General features: G+C 41.5%; 1 protein-coding gene across 3 annotated transcripts; it reads right to left on the reverse strand.

Moving 5' to 3' along the window:
• Positions 1 to 61: 61 nt before the first annotated feature.
• Positions 62 to 17208, reverse strand: ZFP69B (ZFP69 zinc finger protein B). 3 transcript variants are annotated; one of them, XM_054493009.2, is made up of 6 exons: positions 17070 to 17208; positions 16157 to 16589; positions 12615 to 12700; positions 9844 to 9970; positions 9476 to 9571; positions 62 to 4486 (listed from the first exon to the last, which is right to left on the reverse strand). In XM_054493009.2, exons 2-6 carry the CDS (start codon positions 16281 to 16283, stop codon positions 3318 to 3320), a joined length of 1605 nt encoding a protein of 534 aa, XP_054348984.1. In that variant the 5' UTR covers positions 16284 to 16589; positions 17070 to 17208; the 3' UTR covers positions 62 to 3317. The 3 variants fall into 3 exon arrangements, with proteins under 3 accessions (XP_054348984.1, XP_063513351.1, XP_063513362.1); XM_063657281.1 differs by having other exon boundaries at positions 9476 to 9574; XM_063657292.1 differs by lacking the exons at positions 12615 to 12700; positions 17070 to 17208 and having other exon boundaries at positions 9476 to 9574; positions 16157 to 16282.
• Positions 17209 to 19984: the final 2776 nt, after the last annotated feature.

The following is a 19984-nucleotide window of genomic DNA, read 5'->3' on the forward strand; positions in this document are numbered from 1 at the left end:
CCAGCCTGAGCAACGTAGTGAGACGTTGTCTCAACAAACAAACAAAAACAACCAAACCAAATTAAAACAGAAATACCCTTTTATCTTAAAGTATTGTCAGCTATGATTCTCAAAGGTATACGATTCTCAAATATTGGTCCACTTGCACAGAAAAGAAAAAGGAAACAAAAAATATTTCCTCACATATAAAATGTAGGTAGGAAAGTATATGGATTACATTTCTTTACTTTCATCATGGATACATAGTTCAATTCAGTTCAAATCAAAAGCATTCAATACATATTTACTGAGTCCCTTCTGCGTGCCAGGCACTGTTTTAGGTACTTGTGATACATCAGTGAACAAAACAAAGGCCCCTGCCCCCATGGGGCTTACATTATAGCCGGGGGAAAGAACAGTAAACAATAAACACAAATATGTGAAGTATCTAGGGTGTTAGAAGGTGATAGGTGATATGAAAAACATAGAGCAGGTGAAAGGGGTATGGGATTTCTCGATCTGGAAGGTAGACAGCTGCAGGATTAAATAGTATAGACAGGAAAGGCTTCAGTAAGAAGGCAACAACTGAGCAAAGATGAGAAGGTAAGGGTATAGGGCATCTGCAACAGCTAGTGAAACGGCCCAAAGGTTAGAACAAGGCTGGAGTTCGGGAGGTCTGGGCTGGAGATGCGAATCTGGCAGTTGTTAAACAGAGATGGTATTTTAAGCCAAAGCCTGTACGAGATCACTGAGGCAGGAACTACAGAGAAAAGTCATAGTGATGTCTTTCAGGGAAATAAGCAATTGGAGAAATTCAAATTCTTGGGAAATCTAAGACCATAGAAACATGGTAGAGTAATTTAAAGAAACAGTGTATACTCCACTCTTTTTCTGCCCATCTAAGTCACACAGGACTTAAGAGTTAGAGGCCAGCTTTTTTTTTTAAGTAAATGTAGTAATATGAAAAAGTCTAGAGATACTGGTATATATTCTGGATTTATAGCTTTACTTTAATTTACACTTACAATACTCATGTTTTTGTTCTATCTCCACATACAACAGTAAGAAGTTGAAGTTGACTTACTTCCAATTATGTCTGTAGGGATGGAGTATCTATTTCATCAAGTACAGTGAAGCCAATTCCTCCGCTTTTTCTCCAGATTTCCCTGCCTGAGTATGGCTCCTGCAGTCACCTTTCTCTGGTCGTCTTTGGTGGGCCTCTTCATGTGTTGTTCTAGGGGCTATCTTAAGAGACACTTCCACTTGATACAAAGCATATTTCAAATCTAATGTCGTATGCTTGGCAAAGGAAAAGTTAAATAAAGTTATCTGAAAGGTTTCTCCCCAGAATGAAGTCTCAATATATCTCTCTTCAGAAAGGTATCATTATGTTTTAAGGAATTGTGGTTAATTTTTGTAGGTATAATAATGGCTCTGTGGTTATGTTTTCAAAGAGTGCTCGTTTTTTAGAGATATATCTCAAAATATTTATGGATTAACCACAATAAAAAACCGATCATTATAGAGGGAAGTCTGCATAAATATCTCCAAAAATAATTCCTAGGCTCCAAGACAGCATTACAAATGCAGCGTTTAAAGAATTATTGCAACAAAATACTAAAGGAATTGCTAAGGAAATAATTTATGGCATATACACATACTAACCTGATACTAAATGATAGTCATTTCTAATCATTTTACATACTCTATGTGGGGGGAGAGAAAAATGACAGCCCTTGAGCCAAATGAAAAGTAACAGCTGTTTTTTAAATGCAGTTTATGGGAACCACTACTGCACACATTCATCAGTGGGTCTCAACCAGGGACAATTTTGGCCTCTAGGTACACCTGGCAATGTCTGGAGACATTTGTGACTGTCACAACTGGGGGAGGGGCAGCTATCATCATTGAATGCTGGCATCTTGTGGGTAGAAGCCAAGGATACCACTAAACATCCAAGGATGCACAGGGCAGCTTCCTATAGCAAAGTATTATCCAGTCCAAAATATTGGCAGTGCCAAGGCTCAGATACTCTAGTTTATATATTGTCTCTGGCTGTTTTTGTACTAAAATGGGGAAGTTGAATAGTTGTGACAGGGACCACACGGCCCACAACACCTAATGTATTTACTATCTGGCCCTTTACAGAAAGTTTGCCAATTCTTGCTCTATAGAAAACCATAAAATATAAATAAGCATCTCATGTACAGTAACTTATCTATCAATGCTAGAAAACTCCCTTTAACATTTTTTCTTCTAGAAATGAGAATCAACATTTTAATTTCTATCTCTTCTAGCCACATAAAGGGCTAGAGTAAAAGGCTGTACTATATTTTATTCTGATTTATTAAAGGGATACTTAAAACAGTGTTTCTCAAAAGTCAATCCACAGATCACTAACATGCCATGAAATTTCACTGGCACATAGTGAACTGGGAAAAGTAAAGACAAATGTGGGAGTCTGTCATAAAGCTGACATAATATAAAAAGGCTGTTCCTGGCCAGACATGGTGGCTCATGTCTGTAATCGCAGCATATTGGGAGACTGAGGTGGGAGAACTGCTTGGAGCCAGGAGTTTGAGACCAGCCCAGCAACATAGTGAGACTCTCTCTACAATAATAATAGTAATAATAATAAATTAGCCAGACATAGTGGTGCACATCTGTAGGCCTAGCTATTTGGGAGGCTGAGGCAGGAAGACTGCTTGAGCCCAGGAGTTTGAGGCTGCAGTGAACTATGATTACATCACTGCACTCCAGCCTGGGCAAGAGTGAAACTGTTTTTTAAAAAAGGGTCCGGGTCCGGGGGGCGGGGCAGGCACGGTGGCTCACACCTGTAATCCCAGCAGTGTGGGAGGCTGAGATGGGCGGATCACCTGAATAGTTCAAGACCAGCCTGGCCAACATGGTGAAACCCTGTCTCTACTAAAAATACAAAAATTAGCTGGGAGTGGTGGTGAGCACCCGTAATCCCAGTTACTCAGGAGGCTAAGGCAGGAGAATTGCTTAAGCCCAGGAGGTGGAGGTTGCTGTGAGATCAAGCCACTGCACTCTAGCCCAGGTGACAGAGCGACTCCCTCTCAAAAAAAAAAAAAAAAAAAAAAAAAAAAGAACAGGAAGGGGGAACTGTTCCTACATTTAAAAATATTAAAATGTCCTTTTTTTTCTGAAACAATGCTGATAATAGGTGGTTGTGTTTTTAATATGGCAAAATTAAGAGTTGGGAACATTGTGCCAAACCATTTTTTTAAATGTTTGTTTTTGGAAATCCGAAAATCAGGGAACCACTGATTTAGAATCTTTTGCTCCAACATAGATTCTTTGATGTTTAGTATATTTCACACAACATTGCTGAAGGTATTTCTTAAATGTGTTTTGCAGTGTCTAATAAGGGATGAACTACAGCTGAAGGCTTTTCCACACTCATTACAATCATAAGGTTTTTCTCCAGAATGAATTCTCTGATGTTTAGCAAAGGATGAATCATGCCTAAAGGCTTTCCCACAATGACTGCATTCATAAGGTTTTACTCCAGTATGGACTCTCTGATGGATAGAAAGATGTATTCTCTGGCTAAAGGCTTTCCCACATTCCTTACATTTATATGGTCTTTCTCCAGTATGAGTTCTCTGGTGTTGAGTTAGGTATGTACTATGGCTGAAGGTTTTACTACATACATTACAAATATAGGGTTTCACACCAGTATGAATAATCTCATGTTGCCTAAGGTGTCTAATCTGGAAAAATGCTTTTCCACAGTCTTTGCATGTAAAAGGTTTCTCTCTAACATGAGTTCTCAAATGCTGGATCAGTCCAATGCTCTGGCTGAAGGCTTTCTCACATACCCTACATTCATAGGGCTTCTCCCCGGTATGAATTCTAACATGTTGAGTAAGCGATGAAGGATGTCTGAAGGTTTTCCCACACTCCTTACATTCATAGGGTTTCTCACCAGTATGAATTCTCTGATGTGGAATAAGAGATGAACTTTGGCTAAAGGCTTTTCCACATTCCTTACATCTGAAAGGTTTCTCCCCAGTATGAATTCTCATGTGTTCAGTAAGGTGAATAAGCTGTTTGAAGATTTTTTCACAAATATTACATTCAAAGGTCTTCATTTTTGTATAACTCCTTGAATGATTAACTAAATCTATGTTGTATCTGCTTCTCTTTCCAGATGTGTCATATTTATGATCTCTTTTTCTTGGAAGACCTATTGGTCCTGGCATAACTTCTGACTTCACATTAATTCTTTTCTCAAATCTATTAGATTCTTGGCCTCTCTCCTGAGTGAATGTTTTCTTGCACATCAAGGGGATTTGCCCCTCACCCATTCTTTGGTTCTCTTGTTGGCTTTCTAGCTTATTACATTTGGAGATTCTTCCCCAGGTGGAATACATGGTGCTTCCTTTTGTAGATCCTTCCATGATTAGGCCACAATGTAATTCTTCCCACGAAATACCATTCTGTAAGGCTGACTCTTTGGTTTTTGTTTTGCTCTCCAAGTCTGAAAGAAATAAAAAATAAAATGACCCATATTCCCTGCACTTTAAAAAATTAATTGCCACAGTGAGAATGGGAGGACAAAATACATATACCAGGTACAGGAGTTTTGGATTGTCCTCAAATGTGATTCTGCCACCTAGAGAGCTGATATGAATACAAGTGAAGAAGTAGAGAAAAGAAGCTGTTAGAAGTATGTAAGGTAGACCAGGTGTGGTGGCTCATGCCTATCATCCCAGCACTTTAGGAGGCTGAGGCTGAGGATTGCTTGAGGCTGAGGATTGCTTGAGCCCAGGAGTTCGAGACCAGCCTGGGCAACATAAAGAGACCCTGTCTCTACAAAAACAAAAAACAAAACAAAAAACAAACAAATCAAAAAGCCAGACATGGTGGTGTGTGCCTGTAGTCCCAGCTACTTGGGAGGCTGAATTGGGAGGATCACTTCACATCTCAGCCTGTAATCACACCACTGCACTCCAGCCTAGGCAAGAGAGCAAGACTCTGCCTCAAAGAAAAATGTAAAATGATTTTAGGAAATTAGGAGGAGCTCATCCATGTGAACTGCAAGATAAAATAAACTAATAAGACAATAAGAGCAAATATCAGAAGATAAGATCAAGGAAAATAGAATTTCTTTTGACAGGGTCTCTCACTCCATCACCCAGACTGGAGTGCAGTGGCGTGATCATGGGTCACTGCAGCCTTGACCTACCAGGCTCAAGCAATCCTCTCACCTCAGTCCCCCAAGTAGCTAGAACTTCAGGCACATGCCACCATACCTGGCTAATTTTTGTATTTTTTGTAGAGATGGGGTTTTACCATGTTGCCCAGGCTGGTCTCAAACTCCTGAGCTCAAGCAATCCACCTGCCTTGGCCTCCCAAAGTGCTAGGATTACAGGTGTAAGCCACGATGCCTGGGTGGAAGATAGGATTCTAACATCGTATCTTCTCAAGCCCATATTTCTATGACAACATTTTCTTTATTTACAAATAAAAGTATTTTAAAAGGTATCTCAAATACTTTTAAACACTAAAATAAAACACTGAATAATGTAGGAATGCACTGACTTTTAACAAAGAATAGCATCTCCCTAACTAGGATAAAATTCCCTCCAGTTGCTGAGGATTCTGAAATGTCTCCATTCATACATTTCCCACCAAAATGTATATGTGAATGTATGCATTTGTACATCTATGGTCTTAAATATACAGCTGTTAAAAAAAAAAAAAAGATCATGGTATACATATCTACATCTGTTTTAAGTCTTTTTTTTTTTTTTTTTTTGTGATGGGGTCTTGCTGTGTCACCCAGGCTGGAGTGGAGTGGGGCGATCTTGACTCACTGCAACCTCTGCCTCCCAGATTCAAGCAATTCTCCTGCCTCAGCCGCCTGAGTAGCTAGGATTACAGGCATGCGCCACCACACCTGGCTAATTTTTTTTTTTTTTTTGAGACAAAGTCTCACTCTGTTGCTAAGCTGGAATGCAGTGGTGCAATCTCTGCTCACTACAACCTCTGCCTCCTGGGTTCAAGTGATTCTCTGCCTCAGCTTCCCGAGTAGCTGAGACTACAGGCATGCGCCAACACGCCTAGCTAATTTTTGTATTTTTAGTAAAGACGGGGTTTCACCATGTTGGCCAGGATGGTCTCGATCTCTTGACCTTGCGATCCGACCACCTCAGCCTTCCAAAGTGCTGGGATTACAGGCTTGAGCCACCATGCCCAGCCACTAATTTTTTGTATATTTTTAGTAGAAATGGGGTTTTGCTATGTTGGCCAGGCTGGTCTCAAACTCCTGACCTCAAGTGATCTGCCTGCCTCGGCCTCCCAAAGTGCTGAGATTATAGGTGTGAGCCACCACACCTGGTCTTAAGTCTATATCTTTATGGGCCTCTTTTTATATCTGTACATTAAGTTTTATCTCATTCTTTATTTTTAAAAAATTTAAATTATTATTATATTTTAGAGATGGGATCATGCTATGTTGCTTCGGCTGGTCTCCAACTCCTTGACTCAAGTAATTCTCCTGCCTCAGCCTTCTGAGTTGCTGGGAAGACAGTGTAAGCCACCCAGCTAGGCTATCTTATTTTTTCTACAACTGCATTGCATTCTACCGCATGAACATAACATAATTTGACTTGTCCCTACTGAAAAACATTTCACTTGTCTCCAATTTTTCACTGTTATAAAATTACACCATAGTACATCGTTATACACAAATGCTTGTATACTGCTGTCAGTATTTCATTGGCTTTACTAGAGAAATTGATGGGTTGTGGATGCGTGCACACTCAGCAAATACGGGTGCCTTTCCCTGCATACTCACTGGATTTGATCAACCTTCAAATTTCTGCCAATATAAGAGGTAGAAAATGGCTTTTCAATTTGTGATAAAATGTTAATTACTCTGTAACATCTTTAAGGATAGAGAATATATATTTTATTTATTGTATACCTGGCATAAAATTTTTGGATGAAGGAGTTTCTCTGATATTTACCCTTACTATTCCTATCCATCCATTTTGGACTTTGCCAACCTAAAGCACCAATACTTCCTGTTCACAAAAAAATCTTATTCCTTAGTATTTCTAACTTCACTTTAGTAACAACACATAAAAAATGCTCAGAAATAGCTGAATAAATTTTGGAGTCAGCTTAAAAAGCAAGCAGAGATGTTTAGATTACTGATTACAGGGAATACGGAGATGTTTAATTTTTCTTTTTAAGGTAAAAACAAGATAAATGTTGTATTTCAAGTGGTCAAACCTGGCAGTAACATTCAAGAAGATTCAGAAAAAGAAAATAAGACATCAGCAAACGCAACTAGAAGGTTGAGTAACTCAGGCATAAAATGATGGAAACGTGCCTTAGTGTTGCCTCAACACAGATGAACAGTAGAAGTGGATCTAACAGGTAATATTAAGGAAGAAGCTGTGGGGAACCAGGGAAAAACAGAGTAGAAAACATGCTTAATGTTCTTGCTGATACCATGATTTCTAGAAACTGAAAGAACAGAGGAGGTTAGGATGAGAAACTTGTTTAGATGATATGGCTTCTGTTTTTGGATGTACTGGGTTTGAAGTACAGTGCTTCTATGTGGAGATGTTGTAAATGCCAGAGATACATAAGAATAGGGTTCATATGGATGTATAAAACAAAGATGAAAATATGGAGAATATGGGCATGGAAGGAATATTTGAAACCATCACAAAACATCTGTGGGAGTTTGTACAGAAATAGTGCAGCAGTGTAAAAAAGACAGAGATTCCTCAGAAATTGTGGTAGTCTGCTGGTTATTCCCTAAACTCTGTTCGCCCTGATTTTGGACATACGAATAGATTATATTTCCCAATCTCCTTTGAATTAGATCGAGTGAAGTCACAAAGGTCTCTCCTGTTAAGAGAATGAAAGTGAAAGTGATGTGAACCACCTTAGACTGGCCCATAAAAACCTCCCAAATGAGCTCCTTTGCTTATTCTATTCTAACTCCTCGCTTATTCTATGCTGGCTAAATGCAGATGATGAGGAAACCCTAGTGGACAGACGAGCCACGAGGTAGAAGAATCCTTCTGAATCACCAGATGAAGAGGAACTGTCCAGTGACCTAAACAATTTCTCCAGGGCCCAGTGCAGTGGCTCATGACTGTAATCCTAGCACTTTAGGAGGCCAAGGTAGGCAGATCACTAGAGGTCAAGAGTTCGAGACCAGCCTGGCCAACATAGCAAAACCCTGTCTCTACTAAAAATACAAAAATGATTAGCCAGGTACAGTGGCTCACACCTGTAACCCCAGCTACTTAGGAGGCTGAGGTAGGAGAATTGCTTGAACCCAGGAGGTGGAGGCTGCAATGAGCCGAGACTGCACCATGGCACTCCAGCCTGGGTGACAGAGCAAGACTCTGTCTCAAAAAAGAAAAAAAAAAATTATCCAGATCAGTATATGATCAAGGAATAAGTTCATATTCTGTTTGAGATAACTTATAGCTCAAAATCTGTTGTGAAATTTTGGAGTCAATTTATTATAGTAGTTTAGCCTATCCTGACCTAGGCAGAAATCATGCATCTGCATTAAAAAAGACACTGATGAGAAACACTGAAAAAGCAATAAGAGAAACAGAGGAAGCAAAAATTACTAAACTAGTTGATAGAGGAAAGAATATTAAGGTGGCAAGGTCTGCATGTATAATCTAATGCAGCCATGTAAAATAGTGCCGTAAGAACACACAAATTGTGGTGTCAGAATGATTAGAGTTAAGATATTGAGTTCACCAAGTAGTAGCTAACTGTCCTGTATACATTTCTTAATCAGCCTCCTTTTCCTCATGTGTAAGACAGAGGTAATGTGGGACTTACAGAGAACCCAGCTATCGTTCACAGAGAACCCAGGTAAATACCTGTCATTATTACTGTACTTCAATGTTAAAGAAGACTGTTAAAAGCCACTGGATCTGCTAAGAACGAATTCTGTGGTTGATTTCTCAAAGAGCCATACATTTTCTGGCATGAAAAGTTAAATTACACAAGTTAAAATGAGAGAGTTACAATTGAAACTGTGATCACAAAATAAGGATTAGAAAAATATTGAAAATGAAATCATTGAGAGACAGTGAAACTGACGGTAAAATGACATGAGAGTCCAGTGAAGTGGACTCTGTTTAATGAGGAGAGACCTGTGTAAATCTAAATGTACATGGGAAAGAAACTATGATCAGAGGAAGGCTTAGAATATTGGAGAAAGAGGTAAAAATCATGAAAGTCAGAACAAAAGAAATGATGAAGAAGGTTAACCCTGATGAGAAAGGCATCTCTTTTCCTCTGATTCCAGAGAGACTAATGAGAAGATGCAAGTGTGGGAAAAGGGTGACAGAGATAACAGAATCAACTTTCTTGAATGTACCATCCACATGGCCTCAGTCTTCCCCACAGCTTGGAGAAGGCCTTGAGGGGAATTCTCTGGCTAACATCACAAAGGCCCCACCTGCCTTGCACTTACCTGAACTTGGAACTCCTGAAATATCTCTCTCCATCAGCCATGGTTCTTCTCCTTTCTCCAGCTGGGAAATCACGCCAGGCTTGGAAAGCTGATATCCTGCTTACGGGGAAGAAAAGACTGTATGTGCTGAGGTCACAGAGCCATCCCAAGAATTTAAATATGGTTCTTTGGTATTCGGGCCTTCTAAAGAAAGCAGAGTAGAGTAGAAAGAACAGAGCAGAAAAGAGCATAGCAATCCTGACTGGGTGTTCAGAAGGAAACACAAAACCTCTAATACAGAACCCAAAGCCCAAACAAAGCTCTTAATTTAGAAACAAAGGTTTTCATCCAATAGGTACATTCTATTTTCAAGAGAAGCCCATCCTTACCCACTGAGACCAGGTTCCCATAGTTCTCCAGCATCACCTCCCGGTACAGATTCCGGTGAGCAGGGGCCAGCTGCCCCCACTCCTCCTGAGTGAAGTCCACAGATACGTCCTTGAAGGTTAACAGTTCCTAGAATATCAAATACGTTCCTTTTCAGCCAGACTTCGGGAAGTTGTTCTGACCTTGTCTGGATGCTAAGAGATTCTAGTCAAGTTTTCCTGGATACTCTCTTGCTAATCATTTAATTTATTCTAATGATTATAGATTACATAAAATGGAGGTTATAAAACAATGCATAAAACATGTAAGTTACCTCTGCAACTTACAATCTGGCTGAAGGGAAAATGTTCATGAAATATTAAAGAAGGTCACACTACAGTGTACAGTAATTTTGATTAAAGACAATAAAGTTCAGGAGTATCTGGGGAAGTGGGGAGTTCAGAAGGGGCTAAGGCCACAAGAGAAGACAGGGACTTTTGTTGGGCTGAAAGAATTGGTTAAAATGAGAATACTTTAGCATGGGTAAAATAACCTTACCTAGGTTTTTCTATTACTAATAAAAGTATGAGAGAACAGCACATTTTTGGAGGGAACATGAATTCTGCCTAGTAATGAAGATATCTGGACAGAGATAGACATTCTGGGGTAAGAAGTGTAAGTGTCTATTATGTATGATCTACAAAAAATAAATAACCATTTGACAATTATTTTTTAAAAATACTCCATTAGAGAAATGCAAATCAAAACCATGATGAGATACGATCTCATGCCAGTTAGAATGGCGATCATTAAAAAGTCAGGGAACAACAGATGCTGGGGAGGCTGTGGAGAAATAGGAACGCTGTTACACTGTTGGTGGGAGTGTAAATTAGTTCAACCATTGTGGAAGAGAGTGTGGCGATTCCTCATGGATCTAGAACCAGCAATACCATTTGACCCAGCAATCCCACTACTGGGTATATACCCAAAGGATTATAAATCATTCTACTATAAAGACACAGGCACACATATGTTTATTGCAGCACTGTTCACAATAGCAAAGACTTGGAACCAACCCAAATGCCCATCAATGATAGACTGGATAAAGAAAATGTGGCATATATACACCATGGAATACTATGCAGCCATAAAAAGGGATGAGTTCATGTCCTTTGCAGGGACATGGATGAAGCTGGAAACCATCATTCTTAGCAAACTAACACAGGAACAGAAAACAAAACACCTCATGTTTGCACTCATAAGTGGGAGTTGTACAGTGAGATCACATGGACACAGGGAGGGGGACATCACACACCAGGACCTGTCAGGGGATGGGGGCTAGGGGAGAGATAGCATTAGGAGAAATACCTAATGTAGATGACGGGTTGATGGGTGCAGCAAATCACCATGGCACATGTATACCTATGTAACAAACCCGCACATTCTGCACATGTATCCCAGAACTTCAAGTATAATTAAAAGAAACAAACAAACAAACAAATAAAAACCTCCCAAAAGCTAAGAGAATTCAGAAGCTGGAAGGCTGAAATAACAACAAATCCCCTAAGTATAGAAAATATTTTAATGCTTTTGTATTGTAAATAATTCTGAAATGCATTTCAGGCCTATTAGGCTGATGTTAGCATCCACATTTAACCTATGAGAAAGCTGAATTTGAGAAAAGTTAAAGACATAGGATTAAACCCTATGATTTAAACACATGATTAAACCATGTGATTTTGGGAGCCAAGATCACTCCACTTTAAAACTCTTCTGTTCTCTAATAATACCCTCTTCTGTTTCTCTGACTCCTCTCTAATTTTCTTGAGTTTCCCTATGCCTCTGGGGTTTGGTAGTGCAGAGCTTTGCCAATGCTATCAGTTTTCTGACTACTTCATTTAGGACACACGGCACACTGTTAAACTGCTATTAGAAGTTTTCCTTCCTTTTCTGCTTAGCCTATTTAGCTCATGCTCTTCATGACCTGCCAGTATCTTCTCTACTCATTTCTTTTTTCAGTTACAGTTCTGCTCTAGGACTTGACCAAAAATCCTCACTTAAAGGTCATCAATGAAGTGTATACATCTCCAAGAATATCAGAAACTGATTCTGTTGACTTTTACATGTTGCTTAAAATGACTCATGTTTGTCTTTCTCCCAGATGATATGTGAATTTCATGGGCAAGGACTACATTACATTACTTCTTCTCCTCTCTTTTTCTCTCTCACACACACATGCGGCCTCAGCACAATATATTTATTGGATAAATGGCTAGAGGTTTGCAAAAACAAGAGGTTTCCTGTGGAGGGTTACTACTGGTGGGGAGATTACCTATGAAATCAACTGATGTGGCCTGGTTTTCTGAGGAAGAACAGGCAAAGAAAAGCCAATCGACCGGGCGTGGTGGCTCACGCCTGTAATCCCAGCACTTTGGGAGGCCTAGGTGGGCGGATCACGAGGTCAGGAGATTGAGATCGTCTGCCTAACACGGTGAAACTCCGTCTCTACTAAAAACACAAAAAATTAGCCAGGCGTGGTGGCAGGCACCTGTAAGTCCCAGCTACTTGGGAGGCTGAGGCAGGAGAATGGCGTGAACCCAGGAGGCGGAGCTTGCAGTGAGCCGAGATCGCGCCACTGCACTCCAGCCTGGGTGACAGAGTGAGACTCCATCTCAAAAAAAAAAAGAAAGAAAAGAAAAGCCAATCCAGGAAGTTGAGTCAAAGAAAATCAAACTCCTACACTCTTAAAATCTGAGAAACAATGTCAAGAAAGTGACCAGAAACTCCAACCCACCTGGGATTCTGCTGTCAGGGATCCAAGGGTCACTCTACTCTCTAAACTTTCTCCCTGGGTCTCATCAGCATCCTGAGACAGCAGAGCTGGGGAAGGAAAAGAGCCATGAGGTTTGCATCTCCCCAAATCACCCAAACAGAGAAACTGCCTACAGACCCACTCATTGTGGCTTCTCCCCAAAAACGTTCACAAACACGGACATTTAGAGGGACTCAAGAGCAGCTCAAAGCCTCCTTAATAAGGAGGACCTGCTGCAAGCTGCTTTCACCATTAATATTTCCCAATGGTCTTAGAGATCTCTCAGGCCAATCTCTTGTTCAAAAATCCTCAAAGGCTTCCCCACTGACAAGAAAGAAAAATGCAAACACTTCAATATAGATTTCTTTTTTGTTATTTTTTAATTATTATTATTATTTTGAGATAGAGTCTTGCTCTGTCACCCAGGTTGGAGGGCAGTAGCATAATCTTGGCTCACTGCAACTTCCACCTCCCAGGTTCAAGAAATTCTCGTGCCTCAGCCTCCCGAGTAGCTGGGATTACAGGCGTGTGACACCACACCCAACTAATCAACATAGATTTCAAGATCCTCCACAACCAGTCCATGGCTTCTCCAAGTATTATCTCCTCTAAACATTATCCTTCATCCACTGGACACCTACCCACACAATCCTAGTACCATTCTTTGAACACATCTGGATAGTACCCCACCCAAATCCTATTTGGTGAAAAACTGAGATATCCTTCAGGCCCAGTTGAAGTAAAGTTTTCCCAGACACCCCTAATGAGAAGAAAGTTTATTCTCTCCTATGCTTCCCAAAAGCTTGGTTTTTATATCTATTCTAGTATCTATCTCAGGCTGCTTTTTACTTTATTTGTATAATTATCTCTCTCAATTGAGTATTAATGAGGGTATGGATAAAAACTGTATCTTGCTCATTTTTCTCCATCTGCTAAAGTGCTACACATAACACACTGCCAGCTTTCTAGAATTTAAGTAATACTGGCTGAATTTGAGGTATTAAAAATATGCACCACAGGCCGGGCCCGGTGGCTCAAGCCTGTAATCCCAGCACTTTGGGAGGCTGAGGTGGGTGGATCACGAGGTCAGGAGTTCGAGATCAGCCTGGCCAAGATAGTAAAACACTGTCTCTACTAAAAATACAAAAATTAGCTGGGTGTGGTGGCAGGCGCCTGTAATCCCAGCTACTTGGGAGGCTGAGGCACGAGAATTGCTTGAACCCGGGAGGCAGAGGTTGCAGTGAGCCAAGATCGCGCCACTGTACTCCACCCTGGGTGACAGAGCAGGACTCTGTCTCAAAAAAAAATATATATATATATATGTGTATATATATACACACATATATATGTGTGTATATATATACACATATATATACACACACACATATATATGTGCACTAGAGGCCGGGCGAGGCGGGCAGATCACTTGAGATCAGGAGTTCAAGACCAGCCTGGCCAACATGGTGAAACCCCGTCTCTACAAAATACAAAAAACTTAGCTGGGTGTCGTGGTGCACACCTGTAATCCCAGCTACTTGGGAGGCTGAGGCATGAGAATCGCTTGAACCCGGGAGGTGGAGGTTGCAATAAGCCAAGATCGCACCATTGGACTCTGGCCTGGGTGACAGAAAAAAAAAAAAAAAAAAGCACTAGGAATTAAGGGACACGAATAACTGTCTTTGTATTTTATTCCAACTTTTTATCATGAATATTGAACATCCATACATCCACCTCTAGATTCAATAATTGTTAATATTTATCATATCTGCTTTACCTATCTACATTTTTTCTGAAGCACTTCAAAGTTGTCTGCATCATAATACTTTATCCCTAAATATATCAAATAAGGATCTTCTCTTGTATAACCACAATACTATTTATTAAATCTATGAAAATTAACAATAATTCCATAGTATCATCTAAATATTCAGTCCATATTTAGATTTCCTCAACTGTTTCCTCAACTTTTATTCTGGATTTTTTCCAAACCAGGAGTTAATCAAGGCTCGCACATTCAAAGTGGTTGTTACCTCTAGTCTCTTTTATTCTAGAATAAGTACTTCCCCTTTCTTCATGATGTTGTCTTTTTAAGATACAAGAACGGTCTGACTGTATCCTCAATGTGGGGTTTATCTTATTTCTCCATCCCCTGTATTTTCTGTAAACCAGCAGTTCAGTCTTTAAACTTAATTTAGGATCACGTTCAACATTTTTGGTAGGAATACCTTGTAGGTGGTACTAGGTGCTTTATATTACAGTATCCGCAAAGTATAAAGTGTCCGGCTATCCCATTACTGAGACATTTTATTAAAACTGTGACCACCACACCTCACCACTGGAAAATTATGTTCATTCCTTGCCATTTAGTATGTAATTTCAGGGGATAATACTTTGATATCATGTGAGTATCTGTTCCCCATTAACCTTTCAATTATTTTATTTACGGTAAAAGATTCTATCATTCTTTCTACATTTATTTATTTATTTATTTATTTTTGAGACAAGGTCTTGCTCTAACACCCAGCCTGGAGTGCAGTGGCGCCATCTCAGCTCATTGAAACCTCCGCTTTCCTGGTTCAAGCGATTCTCGTGCCTCAGCCTCCCGAGTAGCTGGGATTCCAGGCATGTGCCACCACGCCCAGCTAATTTTTGTATTTTTAGTACAGATGGGGTTTCATCATGTTGGCCAGGTCTCAAACTCCTGGCCTCAAACTCCTGGTCTCAAGCAATCCGCCCACCTCGGCTTCCCAAATTGCTGGGATTACAGGCATGAGCCACCACACCTGGCCTCATTCTACCTTCATTATTGGCAGGCATTTTCTGTAAAAAGCTTTCCCTCACCAACTGAAGAGGATCTAAAAGGCAAGGTAAATGCACATTCATTCCCATAATAACCTGTTTTTCAGAGTAAGGAATCAGTGTATTAATTACCTCCAATGTTTGCAAATGAATTTCCCCCCCGTCTTTCTCTATTTTAAGTGTCCAGGTGATCATGTGGAATTTTACTTATTCAAGGTGTTACCATCAGTTTGGATACTTAAGCTTTCCTAAAGCTGTCGAGTGAGAGACCCTTAAACCTGGCCTCTTTTGACACATATCCATTAGTCTTTAAGCTCTTCCTTGCTTTCTAGCACAAGTTACTCCAGGCTCACCTGGTACTTCCCCTGCTGCTTCTCCTTCTGACCTAGCCACCAAGTTCCTGTGTGACCCTGGGCATTCCTCCCATTTGATTTACATTTCCCCACTGTTAGAATAAGAAAAATCAGGTTAAGTCCATCCTGCCCCACATGGCCATGGGAAAGATGAAAATAAATAATATACATAACCATGACACTGAAATACTGGTCCTAGGCTGAACTGACCACTACTACTTAGGAAAACCCCAGACTAGGAGCCACACTCAAGAACTCCGGAAACCTTCCACCCACTCGTCTCCCTAAGAGATGCTTCCGCTCAAGTGACTCATTCCTTCGCACACTAGAGGGGCTGCTTTTCCTCCCTCCTACCCAGCAGTTTATTCTCACCTTCTGCTTTAAACATTTTAGTCACATCCTCCCACAGGGCCACCCGCTCCGTGGCCATCTTTGGATGACGCAACTTCACCCAGGTGCTGGCCTCGGTGGGCAGGGTGATCAGGAGCTGCTGCAGCATGACGGCGTCCGCACTCCTTTCTGAGGACCCTCTGTCTTAGCCCATAGGGCTTGTCCACCTCTGATGAGGAAATTGCTGGAAGCTCTGACAGGAGGCTTCCCAATTGTACTGATCTCCTTAATCGCCGACTCCTACTCCTCAATGTCCTCTCTCAGGAACCCAGGGAACATACAGTATCAAAATCCGAGATCTGGACTTGTGTCTGTCATCGGCTCTCAGGGCGCATCTCCCAACTTGAGCTCCATCTGTCTCCTCGGCCAGCAGCTGGAGGCGCCAAGTATTTACTCTCAGCAGCCCCTGCAGATGCTGGGCAGAAGACAACAGAATCAGCAAAGGACCAAGGAGGCTCAGTCATAGGGCAGAACGCTAGAACGTATATGGATCACTGTAAAATGTTTCCAAAAGATACACGGAGGCAGTGGGCAGACACAGCCCACAAAGTTCAAAGCACCGCGCAGGTGTCAGGAAGCACAAAGAGACGAATACAACCCAACTCTTTGCTTGGGGCAGTAATTATGTGTAAAGTAGCCGGGGATTTGGAATCTCAGCTCTTTCACTAGTCGGCTGTAGCAAACCGCGAAACCGCCAGACCCCGCTTCCTCCTCCCCAAATGAGAGGCTAAGTCCTCCCCACAGAGCGGGACCCGTCCGGCCCTAGCCTCCCAGCCTTTGTCTGAGCACGACTCCGGGGCTGCAGAGAGCACCGCGCGCGACAGGGTGGCCGCGGGCGGAACTCGCGCTTCCCGGCTCGCCCAGCTCCCCAAGCCCGGGACAGCCACCCGCTCACCCTCTCCTAACTGGGCCGGCACGCCCCCGCCTTCCCACCGCTGCAGCCGGGTCCCGGCACCGCGCGGCCAAGCTCCCACGTAGCGCGGCGGCGGGCAGTCGGGGCCCAGTGCGCCTGCGCAGCGGCTGCCTGGAGCATGGCTCCCAGCGTCCTACCCGGGAGCCGCTCCGCCGGCGCAGACGCCCCCACCGGTGCGCGCCGGGTTGGCTGCATTCAGGGGCTCCCAGTATCAGATCCCTGCGAGCATCATCAGCTTGGCTCCTGCAGGAGGAGACGGAGCCTACGTTCTTGGGCCCCAGACTCTGATGAAGAACAACCATCTTTCCTCCGCTGGGAAAATGCACGTGAACGTTTAGGGTGAGCCTTTGAAACCCTTGACAAGAGGGAGCCATCGGCATCACGTTTTTTGGTGAAACGACACTGGTGTAAAATAATCCATAGCACTTTCCCTAAATATTATGTATATGCCAGTTATTTCTCAGCAGACAGTTGAATGGACTCCGGTATATTAAAATAATACCACAACAGTTTTCTGTTCTAGTTTTCAATAAAAGTTCTCAGGTTTATTGCTTACCTTGTATTTCTGAAATGCCAGAAAATACACAAAAACAAACAAAAAAAATTATTGCCTATAATTTCAGCAAGCAGCGGTAACCTTGGTAACAGTTGGTGTACAGCCTTTCCTACCCACACACAACGTTTTTCATGCATTGTTATATATTTTCCACAAAAGTGATTATACTGTAATGCTGTTTTATTGCTGAGTTTTCTCCCTCCAACAAAATTTGAGTACATCACTCCAAATACATTTCTGCATCAATAGTTTACAAAAACAACAAATTAGGAAATAGAATACAATTATAGTACTTGCTAGCTGTTATGAACCGAATGTTTGGATTCCCCAAAATTTATCTTGAAGCCCTAACCTCCATTGTATTTGGAGGGTATTTGGAGATAGGGCCTTTATGGAAGTAATTAAGGTTAGAATATAGTCCTAGTCAGAAACGAACCCAACTGGACCTTACGTGGGGCTTCTAGTCTCCACACTGAGAAAATAAATTTCCGTGTTTTTTTGTTGTTTGTGATGGAGTCTCGCACTGTCCACCGGGCTGGACTGCAGTGGCGTGACCTCGGTTCACTGCAACCTTCGCCTCCTGGCTTCAAGCGATTCTCCTGCCTCAGCCTCCCAAGTGGCTGGGATTACAGGCGCCCGCCACGACGCCCAGCTAATTTTTTGTATTTTTAGTAGAGACGGGGTTCCACTATGTTGGCCAGGCTGGGTCTCAAACTCCTGACCTCGGTATCTGCCCGCCTCGGCCTCCCAAAGTGCTGGGATTACAGGCATGAGCCACCGCGCCCGGCCAGATATCCGTGGTTTAAGCCACCCAGTCAATGATATTTTGTTACAGCAGCCCAAGCTGATGAATACACTAGCATATAATAGTTACAGAATATGAAGCTCTGTCCTAAGTGCATTTCATATTTTAACTTATTTTGTCATCATAGAAACCACTTGAAGTACTATTATTATTCCCACTTTACAGATAGAAAACTGAGGTTTAGAGAAGTTGAATAACTTGCCCAAGATCATGTAGCTTACAAGTGGTGAACACAGGCAGTCTATGTTCCTATCTGCTACTCAGCAAAAATACAGCATAAAATACAATAAAATGTTAATGGTAGAATCTAAGTAGTGGTATAGGGATGCTGTACTGTAAAATTCTTTCAATTTTTCTGTATATGTGTATGTTTTCATAATAAAATGTCAGAAAAATACAGCTAAGAATAAACAACAAGAATTATGCAGGAAATTATAAATCAAACTCCAAATTTTTTGTTTAAATGGTGAGAATAGTGATATAACACATTCACGAGTTGAAATAGAACATTCTAAATATGTCACTTTTCCTCCAGTTCACATAAACTCTGATGCATCCCAATCAAAATTTCAACTTTTTCGGCCGGACATGGTGGCTCACACCTGTAATCCCAGCACTTTAGGAGGCCAAGGCGGGTGGATCACCTGAGCTAAGGAGTTCGGGACCAGCGTGGCCAACGTGGCGAAACTTCATCTCTACTAAAAATACAAAAATTAGTTGGGTGTGGTGATGTGTGTCTGTAATCCCAGCTACTCAGGAGGCTGAGGCAGAAGAATCGCTTGAACCTGAGAAGTGGAGGTTGTAGGGAGCCAAGATCGTGCCACTGCATTCCAGCCTGGGTGACAGAGCAAGACTCCATCTCAAAAAAAAAAAAAAAAAAAAAAAAAAAAAAAAAAAAAAAATCAACTTTTCTGTTTACAAAACTAAATGATTCTAAAGTTTAGCTAGTATGGCAAGTGTTCCAGAATGGCCAATAATGTTTTCCAACAATAATGAAGGCAGACTTGCCCTACCAGATATTACCTTGTATTATGGAGGCAAAATAATCAAAATAAAACTAGTGCCAAAATAGACTTGGAAATCAGTGAGATGAAACTGGAAACTCAGAAACAGACTTGACACTTTATTTAAATTTAGTATATTGTAAAGCTGGTGCTTCAAAGCAGCTGGGTAATGATGGATTATTCATCAAATATCATTAGGACAACTAGTTAGCCATTTGGGGAACAGTATGAGTCTTCTCTGGCTGACAACAAAATACCATAGACTGGGTGGCTTAACCAAAAGAAATTAATTTTCTTATAGTTCTGGAGGCTGGGAAGTCCAAGATCAAGGTGTGAGCAAGGTAGGTTTCCTTCTGAGGCCTTTTCTTTTGGCTTGTAGGCAGTCACCATCTCCTTGTATGCTCACAAGACCTCTTCTTGTGTGCTTGAGGAGAGTGAGCTCTCTGATGTCTCTTCTTTTAAGAACACTAATCCTATCAGATCAGGGCCCCACCCCTGTGACCTCATTTAAACTTATTACTTCTATAAAGGC

This window comes from Pongo pygmaeus, chromosome 1, assembly GCF_028885625.2.
Source record: "Pongo pygmaeus isolate AG05252 chromosome 1, NHGRI_mPonPyg2-v2.0_pri, whole genome shotgun sequence".
NCBI lineage: Eukaryota > Metazoa > Chordata > Mammalia > Primates > Hominidae > Pongo > Pongo pygmaeus.

Bases quoted from the DNA above. Each gene is read 5' to 3' on its own strand.
- ZFP69B (XM_063657281.1), bottom strand. From the start codon at position 16,283: ATGCTGCAGCAGCTCCTGATCACCCTGCCCACCGAGGCCAGCACCTGG. The intron at 9,971-12,614 runs GTGGGTTGGAGT...TTGATATTCTAG, and splicing joins CCCTGACAGCAGAATCCCAG to GAACTGTTAACCTTCAAGGA. The intron at 4,487-9,475 runs GTAAGTGCAAGG...TATTTCTTTCAG, and splicing joins TTCAGGAGTTCCAAGTTCAG to ACTTGGAGAGCAAAACAAAA.